General features: G+C 30.9%; 2 protein-coding genes across 3 annotated transcripts; both read right to left on the bottom strand.

Moving 5' to 3' along the window:
• Positions 1-333: 333 nt before the first annotated feature.
• LOC114376519 (zinc finger CCCH domain-containing protein 30-like) lies at positions 334-4027 on the bottom strand. Its single transcript, XM_028334681.1, has 2 exons — positions 3733-4027; positions 334-3199 (listed from the first exon to the last, which is right to left on the bottom strand). Exon 2 carries the CDS (start codon positions 3102-3104, stop codon positions 999-1001), a length of 2106 nt encoding a protein of 701 aa, XP_028190482.1. The 5' UTR covers positions 3105-3199; positions 3733-4027; the 3' UTR covers positions 334-998.
• Positions 4028-20979: 16952 nt separating this feature from the next.
• LOC114372933 lies at positions 20980-22761 on the bottom strand. Of its 2 annotated transcripts, none has more exons than XM_028330498.1 (3): positions 22587-22761; positions 21505-21723; positions 20980-21311 (listed from the first exon to the last, which is right to left on the bottom strand). In XM_028330498.1, the coding sequence occupies exons 1-3, from the start codon at positions 22638-22640 to the stop codon at positions 21165-21167; spliced, it is 420 nt and encodes a 139-aa protein (XP_028186299.1). In that variant the 5' UTR covers positions 22641-22761; the 3' UTR covers positions 20980-21164. The 2 variants fall into 2 exon arrangements, with proteins under 2 accessions (XP_028186299.1, XP_028186300.1); XM_028330499.1 differs by having other exon boundaries at positions 20980-21299.
• Between the last annotated feature and the right edge of the window lie 4087 nt (positions 22762-26848).

Here is a 26848-nt window from a genome sequence, read left to right as displayed (position 1 = left end):
TCCCCCCAATAAAAAACCCAACCACCACCTTCATGACACTAGTCCACTCTGCAGTGTTGCCAAGAAGCAACATAATTAACACCATATCCCCAAATCTTGAAATTTTATCATTTAAAGCAACAAAAAAGCCAAAAAAGATATTCCCCCTAACACTAGTTTCACAGTTAAAAAATAAAAAAGATTGCAAGATTTCAGAGCAGGACCACAGAACCATTCCACGCCACCCCATAGCCCTTTAAAACACTTGCAGTGAAGAGTATGCATCAGTGTGCTAGTAGTTACACAGATTATGTGAAAGTAGGTACAGAAAAGAGAGAAGAGGACAATAAAAGAGACAAGAAAAGAAAAACATTACATTTGATTTGAATTAGAAACGAAATGGATATATATAACCAGTACAATTCAAGGTAACACAGCTTAACAGGAAGAACAATGTAAACTTCACTATCTCATTTATCTGCCGTAAATATTCAACAGTGCAGATCATCTCTAATTATTCCCTCAGAAAGAAACAACTTCAACCATAGGCAACAGCAAATCATTGACTTGGCTTAACTTAGTGAACTTCAGAAAAATCTTTCAAAACAAACGCAGGCTAATAATGGTTTTTGTTCCATTATAAACCAAACTAGCTTGCTTGATAGTGAACTCAGAAATCAAGTAAAATAGCAAGGGGAAAAATCCTGAAACGGGGCCGTTTTGGAAGAAAAATAGATAACCTCGACAGGATTTTTCTCCTACTATTGAATTTCAGCCCCAAGAGAGAGAGCTTCTTCAACTCTCTTGAAGCTCTGTAGTAAAATAATGAATGACAATTATTATTTAAAAAAAGAAGAAAAAATAGAATATCCTTCAGGTAACTTCGCAGCCAACCAATCCTCCATTCCTTTTACTACACTTCTTTCCTTGTTGTCTTCCCAAAAAATTTCACCAAAAGAATATGTACCTTACGAAATTAAATACCTATCTCAACAAGATATGTAAAGGGTCAATTTTGACTAGACTACAAGCTGATCCAGCTGCATTTGCTCAAGCCAGGCTCCTAAAACAGAATGGTCAATGGATTCAATTTGGGAATTTGAATTCGGTCCATCAGCAGATGCAGTAGGCATAGGAGATGCAAACTTCTCTTTGATCATCTCAGGTGGGGACTCCTTCACCAGAGATTGGACCCAAGAGAGATCAGGCTCTTCCCCATTGTTCTTGCGCTCAAACGAGGATGATCTTCGCATCTGACGACCAAGGGAGTCTCCATTTACTGACCAATCAGCTTTCCCAATAGGAGAACCCCACTTTGACCAAGGGTTTGCAGGGGAGCCAACAAGTGAGGCAGGACTGTTGGCACCAAGGTCTCTTGAACTAACACTGCGCAGCTGTTGCTGCTGTTTCTCTCGCTGAGCAAATGCAGATAAACGAGCACTCATTGGAGAGATTGGTTCAACACTTCTTGGTGACATCCTTCCAGAAGGAGAGACACCAAAAGAAGCCTGAAAAAGAGGATGCTCAACATTCTTAGGAGACAGCAAATTAGTATTTATAGGTGATAACATACTTTGGAGCTGTTGAAACTGATTGAGAACAGCTGATTTGTGAGTAGGGGAAAACACAGAACCGGCTGCTGGATCAGAATACCGGGGAGACAAAGAAATCTCAGCAGAAAAGAGCTCTTCCAGATTTGATGGAGTTAGGGTCTTGGACCGACCAGATCTACTCACAGAACTGGCACCGGGGCGAGGCTGTATGTAACAGCTCAAGTCATTCAGATGGTGCTGCTGCTGGCCATCAAGATCAGACATCATGTTCAAGTCTTCTGGTGGAATGTCACGAGCACTTAGGGAAGACCTCAATCGACTAGATTGAAGATTGCTTCCTGGTAAATGAAGAGCCGGCACATTTGGCTGAGCCCAAGCAGAAGACAGTGGCATGCCATTTGCAGATGGGGACATTGGCTGCCCAAAGTGGGACGGCGACATGGAAGAGCCCGATGAAGGCGATCCTGGAAAAAGGCTCATGGCAGCAGCCATGTCCATGACATTAGGACCTGAAGCAGATGAACGGGGCGAAGGGGCAGCAGATCCAGTGGACACATACAGCGGACGAAGCTCCTCTGCAGTGTGAGCAAAAAAACACACCCTTCGATTGCAACTGGTGCCATCTTTGCAGAGGCGTGTCCGATACTGAGCCGGGTGCAGCCAGCACTCAAACACCCCATGAGCATATTCACACATGTCTCCACGCCTGCAAGCCCCTTTTCTAAAATCAGGGCACGGCACACAGCTGTAATGGAACTTCCTGGGGTCTCTCCTCCGAGCATTCTCTCCGGGATGAACAAAAGGACACTCAGTCCAATCATGAGAGTATGCCCGGGAACAAGGTCTCACCTTGAACGAAAACATCCGAAACTCATCAGTCGCATATATACTGTTCTTTATATCAGGCAGCGATGGATCAATCGGGTATTCCTTCTTCTCCGACAAAGAGCAAATAGCTGCATCAGTAAACTTTGCAGCCACGGGGGATGGCGGTGAAACCGAAGGAGTGTACGGCATCCCATTCGACGAATGGGCAGGAGAACCCGGACTGGAAGAATTAACAGACACCGGGACAGAGAATTCACCAACAGACACATCAGAAGCATTGTCCGAAAGAAGTTCCTCAAGAACGGCTTTCGCACCTTGCAGCTTGGGAGGAACAGCAATCACATCAATAGGGCGATTCCCATTTGCATCCACGCAATTGACATCGGCCCCGGCCGATAAAAGAAGCTTGACGGCATCAACAGCCTTGGTAGACCCACCAGAAGCAGCACAGTGGAGGGCAGTGGTTTTGTTCGCCCCACACGCGAAATTCACATCTGCCTCGGGGCACAAAAGTACCATCTTCATAACATCAATGCTACCATAAGTGGCAGCAACCATCAAAGGGGTTCTGTGCTCAAGAACAAATTGCTTTGATCCGTTTTGCCGGCCATACCAGAGCCCAACCTCATTGATCGTAGAAGAATCCTTCTCTAAAAGGACCTTGAAGCCTTCAATATCATTGTTAGAAGCAAGTTCCAGTAAACTGGAAAAAGAATCTTCAGTGTTAACAGTTAGCGATTTCATTTCTATATCGTTAGCTGTGACTTTTACACCTAAAGGGAAGACGAAGTTGAAGGAGATTTTGATTTCTCTGGACCACCTCCCATGCCTTCAATTAGCTGGACCACAATATTCATAAAAAATAATAAATCGACAAATTAAAGAAAATGCCTAAATTTAGCATAGAAAAAACACAATCAAACAAAAGTTAACTATGGATTCTAACAACAGATTAAGCAAATACCATGCATGATTGGAAATATTTAACATAAACAATAAAATTAATTAAGAAAATTAATAATTAATAAGAAATCACAAGGAAGCATAACAACCACACTAAAGTATTGTTAACAAACAAGTTGCTGAAAATTATAATATATATATATATATATATATATATATATAAATGCATTCCTTTAATCTTAAAAAATGAAACACAACTAGAGCACAGATCTAAGGTAAATCTAGAATCATCTTTAACAGATTAAACATAATAACAAAACAAGTGTAAAAAGAAACTGAAAATAGAAAAAACAATTCAAACTATAAAAATAGAAGGAAAAAAAGTGATTTACTCGATGATCATGTAAATTCATCAGCTAATAAAGAAAAAGGAAAAATTCATGAGCTGAGAGAAAAGAGAGAAAATCACCGATTACAGATGGAGGCAGTGACGATCATGATGTTTAGAAACCAAAAGAATCTGCGACGAATCGGAATGTGAAGTGAGAAGAAGAAAGAAGCGAAGAATCAAAGAATCGGAAGCAACAACGAGATCTGGGACACGGAATAAGCAGAGTTAAGGCTTCACTCTCCATCGATGAAACTGAGGAAACATGGGAGAGAGTTAAGATGAGAGAGAAAGTGCTGTGTGTGACTTTGAGAATAGAGAAAGTAACGTCTAGAGAGAAAGAAATTGAAATGGAAATGAAATGCGGAGAAAAGAAAATTTTAGGGTGAATTTATTTAAAGAACAAATGAAAGTGAAATGAAATGCGAGATGAGAGTGAAATGAAATGGTGCTGAAATGCACGCCAAATGAAAGTCCAAAGGAAGTCTCTGGAGTAGTGGGGTGTCGGGGAACCGGGTGGGTCGGTGGGAGGGAAAGTGGGGAGTGGAAGGGATTGCTAAAGAGAGAGGAGGGGTTGAACCGGTTGACCGGTACGGGTGGATTTATTGGGAGATTGAACCGGAATGGAATGAGGGCTTGAAATCCGCCAATGGGAGAGCGACTCCTGCACCAATGATGGGTAAGTGAGTCAAATTGTGTTAATTTTGTGGAGTCAAATCAAAACAGCACCGGAACAAGAAAATATCTTCATTTTTAACCTCATATTTAAATATTAAAGTTTAATTACTTATTTGTTTGTTATAATTTTATCATGTTTATCTTTTAATTTTTATAGTTTTAAAGTAGTTTTTCTAATTTTTATAATTTATATTTTTAACTTTTTTAATTCCTGTAATTTGAGATTAATTTTTTAGTTATTATACTAATAATATTATCAATTATAATTAACTACAAAAATATTAGAAATAATTTTTAATTAATTTATCACAAAAACATTTGTAATTAAAAATAGTTGATAATTTATAACTAATTATTTTTATATTTTTTATAGTAAGAACTAAAAATTAATTAAAATACAAATTATAAGAATTAAAAATATCACTTTATGAACTAAAAGATAATTAAAACTAAAAAAATCAGTATCAAAATATAAAAATTAAAAGATATAAATCGTAAAATAATAATGACTAAATGAGTAATTTAATCAATATTAAAATTAAAATATTGCAAAATTTTAATATACTTTTCACTAACATTTAATTCATGTTTTATATATTATTTATTAGGATTTAACTTTGATACACTAACAAAGTAAAATAATATTTATGATCAAATATTGATATAAAATTATTTTATATTATTATTACATAGCTCTTTTTCTTTACTTTTTACATGGATAATGAGTTGTTTTATTTTAACAATAATTAATAATATAGAGTTTCAATTGTAAATATGCAATTATAAATATTTAAAACTATAATTTTCCTTCTCCATAATAATTTTATCCAACTTTTCAATTAAGAAAAGTTGTAATGACACGTATCAATAATTGACAGGTGAAATTAAAAATTTGATTGGTAAAATTACAAAAAAAATTAAGTGAAATTTTTAAAAAGATAATAATGGTTAGCTGAAAAAATGAATCATTATTAAGCCTAAATTCTTTAATGAAGCTAAATTTTCTCATTCACACAATTGTTCAATATTAGTTAATCTTAAAAACAATAAAATATGTTTTTGGTTTATATACTTTTAGAAAAATTTGATATTAGTTCATATACTTGCAAATAAGCCATATTGATCCTTAAACATTAAAAACATGTAAATTTAGTTTTCCTCTTAACACGAATGATCCATTTTGGTTCTCAAACTTTAAAAACATGTGAATTTAATTCCTAAAATGATCATTTGTACAAAAGGGGAGAGATTAAATTCATATGTTTTTCAAAGTTTAAACCCACACATTTCAAACAACTCTCCATTCAGAATTTCTAGCAATATTAAAAGTCATAAGTATATTAAATTAACATAATATAATGTAACAGTAAATTTCAAAATAAAATATTATAATTTTAAAAATAAATATTGAAGACAAAGATAATATAATGTAATGTAATATGTTGATTACAATCAACAAAACCTATAATTAGGGGGCCTATTCATATATTTCTTAAGAAATCCTCACTAATGAAAGTTGGGATTGTATCCCATCAAAAGAAAATTTGGTATAGAGCTCATTTATTTGCACGAGTGTTGCCTTCCATGTATACGTGAGAAAAATAAAAATTCATATTCTCAAACAAGTTGATGCATGCAATTTTGTACTTGTTTTTTAGCCTCCAAGGAACGATATAACTATTGTGAAAAGTTAAGATTACTACTTTTATATCACACTAAAGTAAAAAAAAATTACACCAATTTAACTACCATCATAATCTCTATATGCAATGAGTAAATAATACCAAGCTTACCTGCGAAACATCCAAGAGCACTTATCCCTTATTGTCAAGGCAAATATCACAAGAAAGATGATTAAATTATAATTTTATAAATTTGTTAAACTTTTTTTGTAAAACAAAGTTATCATCCGATATAGCTTTGAAAGCAGATAATGTAATTTTCACAAACATATAAGATCAGGCTATGTCAATTATCTTGTAAAAACGTTTTTTCAAAACAAGATCAAATTGAAACCTTAAGTTAGTAAAAATAAGAGACAGAGATATATAAGATACGAAGAATTTCATACTAATTATTCTCTATCATTGAGATTACATTTAGTTCTTGATAACCTATCAAGTTTCACTAACTTTAAGCAAAGTTATAAGTATTATTCATTGTTACTTTTGACTCTTACAACCTAAGCTTATCACTAAGCTTAAACTTCACCTAGTATTTTTGTTCTATCAAATCACTACTAGCTCTAAACATATCTAAAGATTTTATGTTGGTTAGTTTGCTCATTGGCTAATTCTTAATGTCTTAAAGATGATTATACAAATGAAGCACTTGATATTTTCTCTCAAGATACACCTTGAGAGCTTTACAAATTATAACTATTCAAAATTTATAGAGATAAAGTTTGAGAAGAGGGAACTAAAGATTTTGATTTTTTTTTTTTGCACATTGATTCGTAACTTCAACTCTTCAAACTTATCATATTTATAGGTAATCTTCAACAAGTGTATGTTGTCTCTAAATGGATAATTTTCCTTCATTGAGATCTTGCGTTTGAAAAATTGTTTGTTGAGGTATTTAATGTTTGCATTAAATGTACGTTTTGTTTTGTCCATGCTAAGAAATTACTCTATTTAGCTTTCTTGAAGCATGTTCAACAAAAAAATCATGTGTTTTTACTCAGAGCATGTCTATCACAGTAGGTGTAGCAAGGAACATCTTTTGAGATGTTTGAACTTATAAATATTGATTGTTCTCTTACTTCTTTGGACTTTGACAAATCCTAGAAAAAAGGTTTCTAACACATTTCCTGTAAAACGAGTATCAAACATAGAGTGTTAAATAAAGTATTAATATTTTATAAGAACTTAACATTTGTCTGCTTTCGTCTGATTTATTGTATAATGTGTCTATTGTATAACGTGTCTGTCTCACTGCAAATTAAAATGATGTTAAACAAATGCAAATTTTGTGTCTATTGTCTTATGACTCAACAATCTTTCAATTTTTTATGATGTTAAACAAATGCAAATTAAAATGATGCAAGATAGCCTAATAAGATAAACATATTAAAATAAGTTAGAAGCAAATACAAATATGTCAAGACAAAGCATATAGATTATAAAACTTTAGGACAAAGTCTAAAGAGCATTTCATTTATTCATAGAAGGTTTTCATATCAAGATGATGTGCTTTGAGTACAATGAATAAAAATAACACGAAAGAAGAAAATGAATAACTCCCCCTAAGATGGATGTCTTATATTGATTTGTTCTCCTCGGATGGTGCATAAGGCCAATGAAACCAATTTCATGTAGTCAAATTAGTATTGGCATAATGGTTAAGTTTGCTTCAACCATTATCAAACTCTTTTTTAATAGTTATAGATTCTATTTCAGCGTTAGCTTAGTTAATGTTACGTAGCACTGATATTAAGTCAAAAGATATTTATGTTTTAAGGACAAATCACGACTCTTAATTATTTTGATTTAATACAGATAAATATAAATGGTAAAAGTTGTGTCTGATAAGTTATCAAATCATGGTCTATGTCTTTGTGTCTGTATTTTTAAACGATACATCCATAAGATGATCTAGCATAGCATCTAAGAAGTACATTTAAGATTTTTATTTAATACTTTATGTCTGAGATTCTTTCATAAAGAAAATATTTTTCTAGGATTTGTCAAAGTCCTGTGAAGAATAAATGGAGTTCGCAATTTGGAAGCGTGGATCCTCATTAAAAGGTGCGCTCTTTAGGTGTAGATATGCTCTAATGAAAAAAGTGAATTTTTTGCCGAAGTGCAAGACGTGTTAGCCTATCAACATAGATTTTGCATGAAGAATGAACATACATTTAATGCAAGCATTAAATGATTCAACAAACACAAAAACTTCATACGAATATCAAAATAAAGAATTTAACTGTTGTGAGACAACAAATACTTGAAAATGAAAACTGTAAATAGAAGAAACATTAAAGAAACAAGATACGAACCATCTTGCGCAAAAATATTCTTTCTTGTAAACTTTTTTGTATATTTCTGTATAGATATTAAACTCTTAAAACACCTTATAAACCTTGGGAGAAAAATTAACATGTTGAGTGATATAGCTGGTTTTTAGGTTTGTTTGCATCAGATATGATAAAAATATTTTCAGTTTCTAAAAATACAATTTAATTCTCTTCTTAATTTTATTTGCTCCTATAGTTTGGTCACAATAAATTGATACTAACGTTCAATGTAGTTTCAACTTTTGTAATGTAGCATTAACTTTTGGCTGATGCTAGAAGTAAGTTTTTCTTGTAGTGATCATTGATACCTAAAATATATTCGCTAAAAACTTCGAGCCTATATCTGGATATCATATCCAAAGGATTAGGGACAATTCCAAAATAATCCAATTTTGTAATAAACTAAATAATTTGATTTTAATTAAAGAGATAATTACATCGATTCTCCTTGAGTAGTTCTGCTCTTATTACATCTACTCCTTCATTTTCAAACATTAATTTTATGATAACCCAAATTTGTCCCTCTCATTCAACGTGGATTGATTAGGGTTGGGGTCTCTCTCTCTTACTCGTTTTAGGTTTCCGCCGCAAAACAGCGTCGTTCGACGCGGATTCTCCGAATTCTCCGAGCCCTTCACTTTTCATCAAACAGGTGGCACGCGGCCGCACTTGAAGAACATGTCGATGAGCGTGGAGCAGACGAATAGTAGCGTCGAAGCCAAAGGCAAAGGCTTGTTGGTGGGTTTGTGTTCTAACGCGGAGGTCGGAGGAAGCAGATTCGCCTTCGTTGGAGGCGGCTCCGGCATCGGAAGCAAACTTGCTGATAACTGGCCGACCTCAAGATCTGGCAGACGGTGATGCTCGTGATGTGTCTTTGCTTCATCGACTTCGTCTCCACGGTCGAAAAATCCTACGACTTGATTAGGCTTCTTGTGAAATGATTGGATCTTCTTGTTGATGAAGGAAGTTGCATTTGGCTTTTCCATGAAAATCAATCTCTGCATTCATTTATTATTTTTTTATTCATTTTATTATTATACTTTTTTTGCCTTGTAGTGTGTTTTAGTTCCTTGTTTATGTGAGATTTTTCCTGGAGTGTGTTTCTAATGTACTGTAGTTAATTTAATTTCACTAAGTTATCAATTCAATATTTGGTTGGATAAATTACAGCCTTACCAGAAGAAGGCGAGAACAATATGTTCCCCCCTACAACCTATTTTATTTTTCCTAATGTGTTTAGAGGAGAAGAAAAGGATATTTTAGGAACGAAAAATCATTATATATCATGTCTAATGCACATGAGTCATCTCTGTTAAACTTTTAAATTGATGAAAAATCAGGGGGTTTCTGTAAGCATAACAAATGAAGGGATACTGAGTGGAATAGGTGCAAATCTAAGGAAGATTCATAAGTCAAGAGATTATCAATTAGAAAAGATTAGAATTATGATTTCAACCATCAATGTAATTTTTCAATTGATTTTTTTAATTACTCTACAATTGCTAACCTTCTCTTAAAATAGTTTACATGTTTTGAACAAACGCTATTAATCGTCTTTCCCCTAATCTAATTCATATTTGACTGAATAATGCAAAATTCAATTAAAATAAAGCACAACTACATCATAATCCTATAAAAGGGAAAATTAGTCGGTCATTGACATAGGAAGGTAAATTAACAACCCCAGATAGATGAAAAATAAAAGAGAGTAAGAAGTTTTACAATTTAGAACCCCCAGGGTATTTCCAACCTTCTAAAGCTCCCTCAAAGTCACTCTCTCACTCACACTATTCTTCTTTCAAAACAAAGTAAAAAGATAATTAATTTGGCTCCCCCTCTTCTATTTAAAAAAATGTTCTGATTTATCGACGTGGAATCCAACACGACTATGCTTACATTAGCACGGTTGTGCTAAAGGTGCAAACTTTTTAAAATTTGAATTTGTTTTGTGCTTTAATAGATCAATGCGACTATGCTTTGGGATAACAGACCGTGCTTGGAAAAGTGATGTTGATTCTCTTTTTGTGAAATTTGTAGCATAGTTGTGTTGCTCCTAACACAATTGTGTTGTACTGAGCATGAACGTGCTTTTAGGAAGTGTCCAAATATTTCGTGCACACTTGACATAAAAACATGACTTTGTCAATAAAATATGTATTAATAGGAACAAAATGGGAGCAAAACTCACTTCTTAGCACATGCAAAATATGGTTTATCAATCACTAATTATATCAGTTAACATAAAAATCTTATTTAATTGAAATATCCTTATTTAAAAAAGTAAAAATATAATTATGAATTAATTAAGCATTTAACTTAAATTGTAAAAGAATATTTTAAATAAATAATATTTTTATTTTCCAAATTAACAAATGTTATAAAATCCTCATCAAAGTGATGGATAACAACAAAAATGAATTATCATAATAACCCAAAAAATATTCACATAAATTAATTTCCGAACTTAAATATGAAAAAATATCATGTAAGATGGACTAAAATACAAATAAACTTTATCTAACTTCTTCTCATTTAATAATATCATCTCTAAAATATTTCATTTAGTATTTTATTTTCAACAACCTTTTTTCTTTTCCTATGCCGTTAAACATAAAAGGTATAATTTAAGAAATGAATTAATATTTTAAATGAAATTGGTGTGAATGCGTTTTTTTCCTTATATTTCAGCTAGAAAGAAATACCAATGAAGAAGCATCATATATATATATATATATATATATATATATATATATATATATTTATAATCTTTTAAAATTTACTGTTAAATTACTATTGAATTTTATATATAATCAGCATTATTTTTAATAAATGCAGTAAAAAGAATATTTTTAATAAAAAATAGTTTTGTTTTCTTAACTAATGGTCTAATACCATAAAGTCACTATATATCATTTACTAATTGAAAAAGACATAATAGTGGCACAAACTTATAAATCACTCAGTAATAATTTTTTTAATGATTTACGTTATACACATACTTGAGATAATTTGTACAAAAATTTTCTCATTTATAAAAGTAGATAGAAATTAAAATGAATGAAATGCAGCCATAAGGGCATAACCATAAGACTCCAAAAAGGAAAGGAAATGTCCTAGTTGGTGTTAGGCATGGAGGAGCAGGCAGAGAGGTTCCCCAACCTAAACAACCTTAAGATAAATGAAGGCGGGAAATCGATTCTGCGTTGTGGGCTTGGTTAGGTTAATGCTTCATAAATAGACAATACCTAACCTAATATGGTCCCCATCTTTGTTCTCTCATGAAAATGAAACCTACTTTGTATTCAATTTCAATTTCAATGGAAAACGATGGCTTTTCTTTTGGACTCTTTCAAACTTTCTATTTTAGCTCTCCCTAATGGGTACCATTCGAATGTGGCCCCCCTACACCCATTTCTGCTTCTATTCTTATCCTTAAAAGTCATTTTCAGTTTTTCACAACAGATTTTAATAAATAATTATTTAATTTTATTTATAAAAAAAGTTCATAATTTGCACATTAGTTTATGGAAATATTAAAATTTAAATAATTAATTATTTTCACTAAAGTAAGCATCTCACATGCTTATTTCTCATTGATGTATTTAATTTGAAGCATATCATATGATGTTCACTACGTAAAATTGTTTTAAAAAAAAAATCCTTTATCTATGTTTTTTTTAGGCAAATTCATTTTTTTCCCTCAAAAGTTCTATATCCTAATTTCTAATATTTACGAATATTGGTCATGCTAACATTTCTTGTAGATTAATGTGTTCGATCACCTATAAACTAATACAACTAATATTTAAGACCTTTAAGAGCTACATTAATTTTTTACTTTTTTTATGAACTTATATATTTGTTTTTTTAGCTTAATAATATTGTAGTGCTCCATGCTTCATATAAAGTCCAAATTCGACTCTGTTTATAACTTTGCTTCAAGCACTGTACCTAGAGGACAAATATATACTCAAATTTGAAAATTAAGGCACCTTAGTTTTATCTAGTGAAAAATAAAGGCATCCTAGTACAAGGTCCAAGAGATAAACTAAATCAAAAGATTCATGTGGATCTGGATACCATCTCATCAAAATATTTATGTACGAACTATACTTTGTATGGGTCTTAGTTTGGACCCTTCTTGTGCTTTTAAACTTATAATAATAATAATAATAAATATCATCTCATAAATGTCATCATGATCATATATAGAACAAATTTATCATTAAACCAAAAAATTAATCATCCCCATATTTTCAACAAACCAAAAAACATCTACAAGAGCTAAGCATCAAAAAGTGCAAGAAATCTTTCTTATACTTAATATTTATTAATCATTGTTTGATTTCCCATCACAAATACCTGAAATTCATTAGACCTAATCAACAATAATAAATGATTTCTCAAACCCATCAAGAGTAGTATAGAGAATAATAATATCCGTGTCACATCCAATACACCATCAAGAGTAGACAATGTCTACATGGTGAAAAATACCGAAATCCCCACATAAATAGGGAAAAGATTGTGCTCTCACCAAGCAAGGAAGCATTATATTTCAATAATAATAATAATAATAATAATGTCACTATCCATTATTTGTGCATTATTGATCTCAATAATCATCGTACACTTGGCGGGTTCAGGGTGACATCAGAAGGTGTCTCTTGTGGAATATAATATATGATTCAAAACCAACTATGTGGCTAAGGGACGGTGGTGCATGGTGGGTTGCACTTTCGATTGAAAATTCATCTAAACGAATAATATCTGACAATGAAGGTGAACCGTTGATTCAAAAATTTGGCAAAATAAATTTTATTATTAAGTCTCAGATCGAGATTCTAATATCTCACAAAACTCAATAAATGCTTACAAAAATTATTTATCAATTATAACAAAATTTTCACATCCACGACCAAAAATTAGACGTTGGCAAATGGATTACGCAAGTATACATGATGAATCATTGCTACCATACACACTGTTGCAATTGAGGGTGGGACCCATTTATGGGTTTGAAAAATGCCACGTGTGTGGACTTGAAGGACTGAAAATTAAGAATTGTGAGAGCATCTTTAATGGTCTATTTTTCTCTTTCGGTTCTCAACTTTTTTAGCCCTATTATGATAGTACATCAAATATAAGAATTTTAACTATTTTATTTTATTTTAATGATAAAATTATTTAATTTTTTTGAATAGTCTCACGTATAATCTCGCTTTTTATACTTCGTGTTCTAAAAATAATATTTTTTTATAATAGAACAATTTTTACACTAACTTCCAATTCAGCTTACTCAAATGGATTTTTTAGTGTGTATTTGATTTAGAGGACAAAAATAAAAGTTTTTTTAAATTAAAATAAAGTGTAAAAAATATAAGTTCTACAAAATAAAATACAAAATTTTTTTGATACATTTTTTCTCTCCTTCATGCCAATACACTCATAATTTTTTTAAAGGAAACACAATCTTAAATAAGAACTAGTCTTTACTTCTAAAAATTAAAATTTTTTACAGGTTGGTTATTTTATGAGTAGAGTTGAATGTGCCATTCAGTTCAACTTATTTAAACATTAATGCAATTTTTTTATCAAGAAGAATTGAAAACAATATCATAATATTTAGTTATAACACTCACTTACTTTATTTAAGTAATTTAACTAGATCCTCTTAATATATTTGTCCATAATTAATTTGAATTGATCTTGTCTATATGAAAAAATATACTTCTTCTTAATTTATGCCTGTTCTATATAATTCAGGATTAAATAAATAAATGTGTAATTAACTAAAAAATAAAAATAACTAAAATATATGAAAAACTTCTAAAGAATTGTGATATTTTGTTTTGTTTGTCTTTTATTATTTATTAATAATTGATTAAATTTTATGATATAAAAAATATACAGATAAAGTACCAATCAAATAACTAACAAAAAGTTTTAATTATTTTTATTGACGAAAAGTCTTAATTAGTCAGACACTAAATATATACTAATTAATATAACCTGGCCAAATATTGAAGCACAAAAACCAATATTCAAGTAAATAATTATTTTTTTATACATTAATTAAAAATAATTCATTCAAGCACTACTTAAAAAAATAAAAGTTAGAAATCCAAAGGCCCATTAGCCTAACGCACGAACTAAACCCGTTAAATTCATGAATTAGGCAAACCAAATTTAAAAAGATCCACATTTAAATGGGTCACATATTACATGGTCTGTAACCCGCATAAATTGCGGGTTAAACAATTCATGTTCTTCTTTTGTTTTTTCTATAAAAAAAAAAGGAAACAATTCATGTTCTATATACACAAAATTTTACTTATTAAATAAAGTGACACTTACTAATTAGAAAGAATAATATAGGTTAGATTTAAAAGATAAAGTAAAAATAATTCAATCAAAGATAATATTGTTAATGAGAAGTTTTATATTGATATCTCATGTTATATGCAGTTTACATCACACTCAAATCATAAATTAGGACAACTAATTACGAGTGTTTATAGTAAGCAAATTAAACTGGTAAATTTGAAGAACTAATCCAAACTAACTAAATGGACATAATATAGTTTGAATTATCATCGGATCATATTAAGTCAACTTCTATAAATGTTGGTTTGGTTCACCTGATCCGTATAAATCCGTATAACAACTTATATATTAACCTTTTGTTTGCATTAAATTTTTTGGAAAATCTAATCCATTATCACTTGGTTTTGTGCGGTCGAAAATTTCTCGTACCCTCTTCTAGTTAAGAGAATCTCATTTACCATTAAATATATATTGTCTGTGGATCAACATGGTTGGTGGGATACTAAATTTAATGTGAGAAATCTTTGTGAAGGAAAAAAAGAAGAAGAAGAAATTAAGGTTTGAAGAAGGTGATAACTCCTAAAAAAGGGACAAAAGAAAAAGCTTGTGTTTGACTTTTGAGCAAAAGACTGACTCCTTCCTATGTACCAAAAATAAAGAAGAAACAGAAGCGGTGGCCTGACTCTTACCTATATTTCAACTAAAAACATAAGGATAGCATTCACGCTCAAGACTTTTTTGGTGAGTGCTTAAGGTCAATGCTTAGTTGCTCATACATAATCCTTTGAGTAAATGCAATTGTCTTTAAAAATTATTAAAATAAATTGATTTTAAATGCATTTTTTTTTTGTTGAAATGTTATATGTTAAGTGAAAAAAATCAAGATTTAATTCAAGCCTCTAAAACTTAAGTCGAATAAAATCCGATTTATTTTTTAGGACTTTTGAAAGCAACCATAGAATTAGCCCTATGAGACTTGGGACATCCATCCTTCATTAGTGCCATAGACAATCCCTTGCAAACTTCCATCTCAAGTTCCCGCTATTCATTTGGACTGAAAATAAAAATAACACATTTTATCTCATCCTACCTTTCATCCAATGAGTTCGAATCTTATAGGTTGGATTAATCCAACTCATTTTGTCTCCTCTAAATAACATATCAACAAAAATAACACATATTATTAGAAATTATATTAATAATTAATGTATTGCTTAATACACGTCTTGATATTGATATGATTTAATTATATTTTTAGTTTGTTTGACACTAAAATTGTAAGAAACTAAAAATATAATTGAGTCGTATTTTATTATTGGTATTATGTCATCATTTTCTTAATTACATAGAAATCTCCAACAATTTTAATCGTCATGAGTAAGAATTTCTTGTTAAAATTCGTACATGACAGGATAGAAGAATCAATTGGAAACAAAATTATTGAATTTTTCTTGAGAGAAGAATCAATTGGAAACAAAATTATTGAATTTTTCTTGAGAGTTAGACTTCTATCAATAATTAGTCCAAACCAAGATGGTCTGAACAAAATATATGCTTTGTCTTTTTAAGTAAATTTATTTAGTTTATTCGAATTATTTGAGACTCAAAATAATTTTAGTTAAAAGATGGTTACTTGGCTAAAGATTGAAAAAAAAAATGTTTCCAAGGGTAGACCTTTACCAGTGCATCTAACCACACTTTTCTCCACCACCACAAAATCATTCCATTCACTCACATACACAAATATTGCCTTTATTTTTAAATATTCAAATAAATAGTTTTCATTTTGGCCATTGGAACATGTCGCTCTAAGCTCACCATGGCAAATCGGGTAATAGCTATAGTTGTTTTATCCTTTGTGGATTCTCGGCTTTAGTCACGGTTTGGCCAAGAAAAAGAAAAGATAATGGATTATATGGATTAGGATCATCTCTAATTTTGAAAAACATCATTTGTTCAACTAAGTAAAGTAAAAATCACAAGACTTTGCTCGACAGCTGTTAAGGGTTTTCCCCCCTTCAACTTAATTATGATAGAACTCTACGTGTAAAGAAAGATGTGTACTTCATTTCTTTTCCCCTTTGCCAACCGAAAAAAAGATAAAAGAAAATACAAGTTGACGATATCATTCACTAAAATTGGGTGCTGGAAATCAAATGATAGTGCACAAGTGATTAATCATCATGTACATGCACAGTGATTATAGGCATAAACATTTGCTTTTGCATAAAAAAACTTATCGAGACACGCCGGTTGATACTTTAATCTTTGGCAATGGTATTTGAGCTAAGCTATATCCACAAATTAGGTTGTAAAAGTCATGTTCCGTAGATTTCTTGGACTGTTCTATTCGTTTTGAAGTCTAATATGTTTAGATTCTCAAAAAAGTTAACATCATTGGAATTCAACTAAGTATTTAGCTTTATATTTACTACACACAATATTTTCTTAAAATAACTTGAGTTATTTAACGTCTGTCTCGACATTAATGTAAAGTAGTGTCAGTCATAGTCGACACTACTTAAATTAACACAAATTATGATTTTATATATATATATATATATATATATATATATATATATATATATATATATATATATATATATATATTATTTTGTGACAGTCATGACCGGTGTTACTTACCAATTCAACTTTCAATGACTAAATAGAAAGTGTCTTTCTTATTCCTAAAAAAATAATATGTACGTCAGCGTAGTAGAAGCTTCTTCATATGAAAATTTCGGTGCCAAAATCTCTCACCATCTTCTATCCTTTTGCGTCCAAAAAAAAAAAAACAAAAATATAGGGTGAAAGACAAAAAAAAAAAGAAGAATCTCAAAATAAATAACCCCATAAGCCATAATGTCTTGAGATACTTATATCCTTGATTTAAAAACTTTTACAGGCCAAGAAGCCCAAGTGCAACTCGGCTGTTGATGAGCAAGGAAAACCAAGCCCACAATTCAGAGCAGCTTCGATCCCTTTTCTAGCTTTATAAGTTTTTTATTTTTATTTTTTGTATTTTTTCAAATAAGGAGCTAACCAAGAGATAAATTAAAATCAAGACAACAGATGGCATATCAAACAAAACACACTTTTTTCTCTTTCTTTTACACCTAAAATCATGTCTAAATTCATTTTAAAAACACATCTTTAATTGCTCTCTACTTTAAAATATTCAAAAGTAATCACGTAATATTTTTCGATTCCATCTTTCTCTTTCATATCCTCGTCCCTTTCTTATTTTCACTCTATGTTCATAAATCAATGGCAATAATCACCATTTTTCACCCATCATGAAAGTCATGAAAAAATCACAAGTTCTTATTTTTTGTGACTCTAGTTCCCCAATATAGTACCCAAAATTTGATCCCCTCAAACTATTTGGTTGTGGCAATCCTCCATGATAATGTGACTTTCTCCCTTTAATCCATCATTGAATGATGAGTTTTGCTCGCACGAACTTCGTTAGGGCATGCTTCTAAATGGCCTTCCTCATTTGCTTGATTACTAGCCTCACTACCTCTGAATAGAAATTTTTTCTGCATCATTTTCTAGAAAACACGCCAACCCATCAATCACCACCAAAGACAGCACTAACACATCCTTATCATCAAACACTACAAGCTTTGCAAAACTTTTCTTGACTATTAAGATTTAATAGTATTTAAATGAAGGGTGTTGATGATTTGGCTGTAAGATAATCATAAAGCACTAAATAACAAGTGTCTTTTTTTTTTTTTTACTTAATTGTATTTTTTACTCTCAATTTTTTTTTTATTTTTAACGAATTTTATCTTTAATAAATTAATTTGACATATTTTACCTACAATTTTTTAAGAAACTTAGAAATTTTACTTTTTATCATTTATCTATCAATAAGCTTAAAAATCAGGGACAAAATTTGCAAAAGAGTAAAATGTTTAAGGTAAAATTCACTAAAAAATAAAATTGAGTGCAAAATTTGTCAAAAAAATAAAAAATTAAGGGTCAAAAGTGTTTCTAAATCCGCCAAACCACCATGTCCAAAACCCAACATCAACACCAAAAATATAAAACCTTACAACATTAATAGAAACAAAAAAGGGAGAAGAAACATCAAATTATCAACATTTCCATAGCTAGATCACACCTCCTTGTTGACGTCCCACCATTGAACACCATGCGTCATTGACCAATGATTTCCCATTATAGGAGGATGATGGTATTACTGACAACAATAAGGGATTTGCTGACAATTTTGATTAAATGGTAATGAGAGAAAGATGGTTTTTTTTTATACTAAATATTACTTTTTGCCCATTATGAATTTATGATTTAGTGTTGTTTTACCTTAATACATTAAATTTTGAAGGTCTTATTTTAATTCTTTATGTTTATGAAAAGTTTCATTTTAATTTTTTGTTTCATTTTCCGTAACAACGTCTGCCTTCCGTCTAAATTATAAAACAATAATTTAATGTAATAGTGACTAAAAACAACCCATTTCTTTATTTTATTTTAAGAATGAGTAAACATGCATCGCATTCCTTCCTCTCCCAAAATGTGACTTCCTTCTCCTCCCTTCCCAATCATCATCAACGTCACTATCTCCTCCATTCTCCTTCAATCGGATCTAGTTTGGGAAAATATTTATAGTTGAGGTTTACAACAAACGATGACCATTTTTTCTGAGATCGTCAAACTCAATGACACATGACGAAACATCAACAAACACTCGATTCATGAGTAAGTCCAAAGTAAAATTTAAGAAAAATATCTTACTTTAAATGTGATAATGATATAGCAGGTCTTTTTTGGAACATACATCAATTTCTTGTTAACATTTGAAGTCTCTTTCCTTTATAAAAACTAATTGAATAATTATTTTTGTTGGTAGACTTAAAACTTAAGTGTTAATTGTTTTACCTTTAGGCTGATCTTCCTCGGCCCCAATCCCTTGTGTATCCCTCTTTCTCCATAACCCTCCGACTTCATCTTCAACCTCATCATCACGAGGGAAGCAAAAGCTTTGTTTTGAACAATGGATGCAAGGGATTTTGAATGCTATTGTTGCGGGATATACATCAAATGCTGAATTGTTAAAAGCACTGATGTTCTCTAGAGATGTTATTGCCAGATTCTGTGACTATGGTCAGCATACCATTATTGGGGAAACAAATCCACGCGTATATTCCGTTTATTCTATGGGATCTCATTCGTGCTATTGCAAAAAGATGAGAATCAAACAACCAGAAATTGCTTACTATAATAATTAAATCACCTTAGTCAACCATGTTTTGGCTGCCAGAAAATTAATCTTATTAAATAATGTTAAAAGTTCATGAAAAATTGAAAAAAAAATACTAAAAATGAAAATTTTCAAGAATACAAGTGACCAAAATGAAACCTATAAAATTTAATATATCAAAATAAAGTATAATTAAAATATAATGAGTAAAAAATGACATTTAACACGACTAAATCAAAATATAATGAGTAAAAAATGACATTTAACACGACTAAATCAAAAGATACGTAGAAAAAGAGATACTGAGGAGAAAGACACAGTAACGAAGTTCAATGGCCCAAAATATTGGAGTACTTCCCATTAGCTCCTCAATCCCCCACCCTAGATAAGAACTTTTATAATTAATAATTCTACCTTAACTTTTAAAAAAAGTAATCCTATTTAAGGCAGACTAAGGCAGACAAAAAGAGTAATTTCCACTCTACTCAATCTACCACCCTGCTTATAAAAAATTAAAATAAAAAAAAAACTCGATCTCCCACCCTATGACAAAGAGCTTTCAAGGAACACGAGATATTAATTGTTTAAAGAATAATTACCCGCGTGGACTAATTCTTTTTGTCTGCAATCAAATGAATGATTAAAATTGGCCATAACATTTTACATTGATGAAAATTTACAGTGTATATTGATAAAGAAGGCACAGTAGATATGCCATTTTAACCTTTAAGGATTACAACTACTTAGTCCCTTTTGTTTAATTTTCTTTAAAATAGTATATAATTAACATATATTAGTAATAAATTATATAATTCCGGAAAATAAAAATTTAAAATTCGTACCTTCAGACTAAAGCCGTAAACTTCTATAAAAAATAAAAAAATAATTAAACTATAAAATCACAAAATTTTAAAATTTTAATTGAACAGATACTAATAAACACATTTCCTTAGAAAATAAACAATCATTTTACGTGCAAACTTAATTTCTTTTATGAGATGAAATTACCGGCATAGTATAATAAATTATTATTATTATTATTAATTTACCGACTCAAGACAACCAGATTGCTTAAGAGTACGAAAAAAAATCTATATTATCATCACTTTAGTCATGCTATAAACAAGCAAATGGAAACCAGAACTAGAAAAATGAAAACCTATCTTTACTTGAGCATTCCACAAAAGGAACAATAAATGTACGTTAAAATTGTAAACATTAATGGCACAGTTGGGGAGCAGCTACAATGGTTATATAATCCATTCATGCTTGTTTATTATTAGTACTATATTTTCCCCTAGCTTTCACACATTGCTTCACAAGCTGTTTAAAACCCTTCTTCGGGCTATTCATTTTCTTCTCTTCCTCTTTCTTCTTTGCTACCAACTCTTCCTCCAGCTGCAAACAAAGCTTTCATACAACACATTATAAAATGCATACACCCCAAATGAAAAAGAAAGATATACAGAAAGAAAAATATAAAAAAAAAAGTGGAAAAGAAGTCTAAAAATGAAGAGTAAAAAATTAATTTAGAATAGTCATGCTATCATCACTTCCATACAAGCCAAGATCAAACGGTCAATAGAGTTCCACGTGGCGATACCTTTAGCATTCGATCCTCCACTTGGTTGAGCCTCTCTATCATCGTTCCTTTGACTTCGGTCTCCATCATCACGAATTCAATCGGACGGCAGTGCTTCTCTAAACTCTTTGGGGAGAAATCAGTGGATGACACGTGTCCATCACTTCCACTTGTTGGAGTAGATGCACACGAGCTCTTTGGAGATGGATTGCACCCTCTGATTACCTCCAATTGCCTCAACTGAAGTATTTTTATTTAAAAAATGAAAATGAAAAGCATATCAAAACTTCTATTTTATTCAAGGACTATGGCCCAACATGAAATTAACTTGTGCTATATAATTTCCCTTTTTTTAAGAAAACATGGTGCTTTTCAGTGCACTAAAAAACAATTATGAAGTTGTTGTATAATCCATTAGGAAAAGCCTTGCAATGCTCAATTTCATAATAAAAACAACAACAACTTGTTTCTAATGTACAATGATACAAACCTAGTGCATCGATGTGAATTGTTCGCAAATCTTTGACAAAAGAAGTTTAAGTATCTCGATCTCTTCCGTGGCTAAAGATATTAATTTAGACAAAATTGTGTAACTCTATACTAAAATTTGGTAAACCAAACTTTCACAAAGTAATTTAGTTTGAATCATAAGAATTTTGGAATTGCATAAGCATCTTCTACTCTACACTGTTCATATAATGAGAATAACTGTCTAATTCTATTTTTTCTCTATTTAAAAATATCAATACCTTATGTCTAAATCCACCCTTTTAGTCTTTGTTCCCCCTCTACCTTGCTTGTGAGTTAAGAAGTGACTTTAAGAAACTAACATACTTAAAATTCACTTTCAACTTCTAATATAAAAGAATAACATCACACTACCTAATACTCTATTTTTAAAAAAAAATTATTGAACTGAAATCATGTTTACCTCTTTATTCTACATGCATGAATTCCCACTGTATGAGCGAATGTGTGCTTAAAAAATGTTAAGAGTATATTACTTACACAGTTATACTCTTCAAAGAAGAATTGCATAACCATATTAATTATCATGAAGATAAAGCTAAGCAAAATAAATCCACTAAAGATGGTGCACTTACCATATTATCCAAACGGTCAATCCTAGAGAGAATTGGTTCCTCGGTGGCAGCCATTAATTTTCGCCACTTTCCTTTTTATGGAGATATTAATTCCCTTGGAAACTATGAATATATATCTTCACTCACCTTGGTGTAGTTTTCTACAATTTTTCAAGCTTTAACACTTTTTTGGTTTGGGTTTTCATGGTAGCTGATTCATATATATGTGAGAATTATTCCATGGTGCCACGCGTCCTACTCTTACTGTGGGCTGCTAGCTTCCATTCGCATATTTTGCCACGTGTAACAATGACGTGTGATGGTAGTAAAGTAAGGTTTTGATGAGAATGATGATGATCCAGCTTCATTTCAAGGACACGTAACGGAAGCGCATGCAGTGCATGAAATTGCTGCATGACACGTGTCATTTCACGTGGTGTTACCCAAGCCATGATCCATCGATGTTTCTGGAAGATTGAAGATCATATCTATCTATATGCAACAGCTTAATTTGTTTGTTGTGTTCAAGTTTTGTTCTTAAGAAAAGACAACTCTCTCATTATGTTTCAAAAGTTAATTCTATCCATAACATTATATATAATTTTTTTAAATAAATTACACAAATTCTTTGAAGTTTCTCTTTATTATACTCGATATTTTTTTATTTTTAAACCTACATAAAATCCTATTTTTTAGATTTTTGTTACACCGACCTTCCCTCTTAAATGTAAATTATTACACCAACAAATTTTTTTAGGTGTAAAAAATGTTACATCATTTCTTTCCTAGAAGTCTTAAAATAATGTGATAAAAATAAAGAAATATCAGTATAATAAAATAAATCTCAGGAAATAAGTGTAATTTACTCAAATTTTTTAATTTAAAAGATTTTCCTAATTGACCAATTACATGTCGTGTATAGAATCAACGTAATCTGACTGGAGTACTTTTGTCTAGCTAGTGATCTCTAAGAATATCTTTCGTTGGAAACTGAATAGATTTGTCTTAGGATCATAATTGAAAGGTAATAGTTATCAAAAGTGTAGCATATATTTCATAGGAAATTGAATAGATTTGTCTAGCTAGTTGTCTCTAGGAGGCTCTTGGTTAATTGAGATTATATATTTAAATATTCATATAGATAATGTTATTATATGCATATGTTTGTGTCATCACGTACCACATGGGATATAGTGGCCTTTTAGCTAAACAACGAATAAAAGTAGTTCCAAACCTGTTCAGTTCAAATGGGACAAAAAACCCAAAGCCTGCTATGACTTTTTGCACGTAATATAACTTGAACTCTAACCTGTTTGGGGAAATACACCTCATAGTTATTAGTTACTACTATTATCTAATTAATATGTATCTATTAAAATTTATCTTAAGTTTTAGCATGCTTGTTCATGACTCAATCTGTATGGAAGAAAAAGCAAGATGGCAAACTGTGAAATTCAATTTCAGATGGCCAACACAGCAATATAGTTGTCCAAATGTTAATGTGAATAAACAGCAATTGAGTAGCCCAAATAGGATGGCCCGAATTGACACCTTTTTTTTGCAAACACATCCCAAAATAATGCAGTCTTTATAAATGTGAAATGTGAAATATAACTTCGGATCATCTGACCAATAAGAGCAGGGAGTTGTTATTGGTCCCTACCCTCCTTCAAAAATTCCAAAATTATCCTTTCCAAAATGGATAATGGAATTACAACTCTACTGTACTAGAGTGAATGCAAAAAATACTGTACACCGAAAATGAAATTGTGACTCTGATATATTTTTTTTACCCTCATTAATGCGGCGAAATTATAATTTCACTGTGTGTATCAGATTCTAAAAAAATGCACAATGAAATTACAAGGGGAGGTCAATATAACATATACAACGAAAGTATGTTTCTTTTACATAATAGATAGTGGAATCACAATTTTACTGTATATTTTTTTCTTAAAAAATGTAGGATGAGAATGTATAATATACTGTGCAACAAAATTAAATCCAACCTTAGTTGTATATATTTTTTTTTTGGAAAAAAATAAAAAAATATATAATCAAAACGGAGTTGTGATTTCGTTGTGTAAAAAAAACCTGAAGAAAAAAAAAATGATGGTGGATGTTTTAAATTCAAGCTCTAAAGGAAATTCTGATTTTGATGTTCTAATATCTAGATGTAGAACTTTACTTTTGAATTCTCAAAGCTCTGGTGAATTTTATTAGGAGATCAACCAATATTGTTGTTCACACCTTAGCTGGGGCATTAGTATCTTATACTTGTGTCCAAATCTTTGATCAAATTCCTATTTGTATTTATCAACAAATAATTAATGAAATGAGTTAACCTCCTTTCAATCAAAAAAATATATCTAGTTCTTTATTGCTTAAAATTAATTTTTGTTTCATTAATTTTGAGTCTTTTATTTATTTTATATTTGAGACTAATTTTGAATAAAAAATAAACGAAGGATTAAAAATAGAAAAAAACTTTTAGAAGGATTAAAAATTCTGGCATAAAATTAATAAAAAATAAAAGTTATTCAAATAAAATAAAAAACTAAAAATTATTACATAAAAAAGTTGAGAGACTAAAAACTTTATTATTAACCTGATAAATAATGAGTTATACCTAAAGGGTATTTGTAGCTTATCCTAGGGGCTTGATACTCATAGGAGCACTACTACAACCTTCTTCTGTTGAGTTTGTTATTTTGGTATTGGCTTGAGAAAGGATTGAATTGGTATTGGGACAACAAGGCAGCAGCATGAGTCAGCAGTATGATGCAAAAGAAATTGCCAAGCAAAGTATTGCATCATATAGGCTTCAACAATGGGCAGTAAAGTTAGATAAAGGTCTTGAATGAATTCGGTAGTGGTTTTACGGACGAAAGGTGTATGGTTCAGAAAATGACACAGAAAGGGATTTTTAGAATCCTCTTCGGTAGCACTAGTGGATTCTTCGGTAGGGCAATAAAATAAATTCAGCAAAATTCCTAACAATCCAAAGTTGCAATAACCAAAAAAGCCACCTACACCACTTACATTTTGACTGAGGTTCACTATGTTATATTATTATTAGTTATATCTAATGGCATATAAATTAAATGTTTGATATTTTAAATTACTTTATTTTATTTTTTTATATCTTACTTTCTATTTAATGTGTTTCTAAAGATAATAATAATAACATTAAAATCGATCCAATCTAAATCACTTTAAATTAAAATCGGATGAAATTAAAATGTTAAACAAAATCAATTGGATTATGAGCCAATATTTTGCCTCATTAAAAACGTAACATTTTAAATTAAATATACAGATGTTTTGATAGGTATTTAGGAGGGTAGGTCGGACCAATTATGAACTAAACTAGCTATGCTAAATTACACTAACAAGTATCTCTTAATTGTCTAATAGAATTGCACTATTGCATAACATTGTGTAACTAATTCTGTTATGACCTACCTGAGGTTGCTGGAATGACCTGTGTTCTGTTGCTGAATTGCTATCATATTTTAGTTAAATTTTGTTGTTTTAAATACTAAAAAATTACTTTTATTAAGTAATAAAATTGTAACTTCAGAAAGAAAGTACTTCACAAATCCCACGATAGTAGCAAGCACATCAAAACTAGAATAAGCCAACTCCACTTGCTGGTCATGGACTTGCTCGGTCATTACGTGGTTTAGAAGTTTAGAGAACCCCTAAAGCCTATCTTATAGGGTCTTATAATTAACTTTGTTGGTCGAAATCACCAGATTTTCCAAAATTAGCTCTCACTTCTCCGTAACCAAGTCAATGGGGCCAGAACATTGTATTCGTTTACATTGGCTCAATTCAATCTCTAATTTTTTGTTTTTTCTTATAGCACTGTCACATACTGATATGCATACTGAAAAGGCGACACCTCTTCACTCAACTTTTTTTATTTCCAGACTCATGCATTCATCACAAACTTTCTCATTCAGTTGCGATATATTCTCTGCCAACTTCGTGATACTACATTACATATGCTAGACTAAGAGTAGCTGAACATACAATAGAATAGCTATTGGAGAGGTACATTTCTTTCTCATAACTGTGCTCCCTAGTTATCAATGCATCACATTAGGGGGTTGTTACTTAATTGTGGTGCATTATCTTTTGCTGAAAAGATGTTTAGAGACACAAGTTTTTAATTTAGGATGGTGTGTTGAGTGTGACCCACCCATTATCAAATAAACAGGAAAAAAAATAAAGGTACTGGCATACTAATACAGAATGAATAATCCATAGTTTGTTAA

Source organism: Glycine soja, chromosome 11 (assembly GCF_004193775.1).
Source record: "Glycine soja cultivar W05 chromosome 11, ASM419377v2, whole genome shotgun sequence".
In the NCBI taxonomy this organism is placed as follows: Eukaryota; Viridiplantae; Streptophyta; class Magnoliopsida; order Fabales; family Fabaceae; genus Glycine; species Glycine soja.
The sequence above is the reverse complement of the archived record's forward strand: the minus strand, read 5'-3'. Positions and strand labels throughout refer to the sequence as shown.

Excerpts from the sequence above, each read along its gene's own strand:
- LOC114376519 (XM_028334681.1), bottom strand. The coding sequence starts at position 3,104 with ATGAAATCGCTAACTGTTAACACTGAAGATTCTTTTTCCAGTTTACTG.
- LOC114372933 (XM_028330498.1), bottom strand. The coding sequence starts at position 22,640 with ATGGCTGCCACCGAGGAACCAATTCTCTCTAGGATTGACCGTTTGGAT. Across the intron at positions 21,724-22,586 it reads TTGACCGTTTGGATAATATG|TTGAGGCAATTGGAGGTAAT; the intron begins GTAAGTGCACCA and ends AAAATACTTCAG. Across the intron at positions 21,312-21,504 it reads TGGAGGATCGAATGCTAAAG|CTTTGTTTGCAGCTGGAGGA; the intron begins GTATCGCCACGT and ends GTTGTATGAAAG.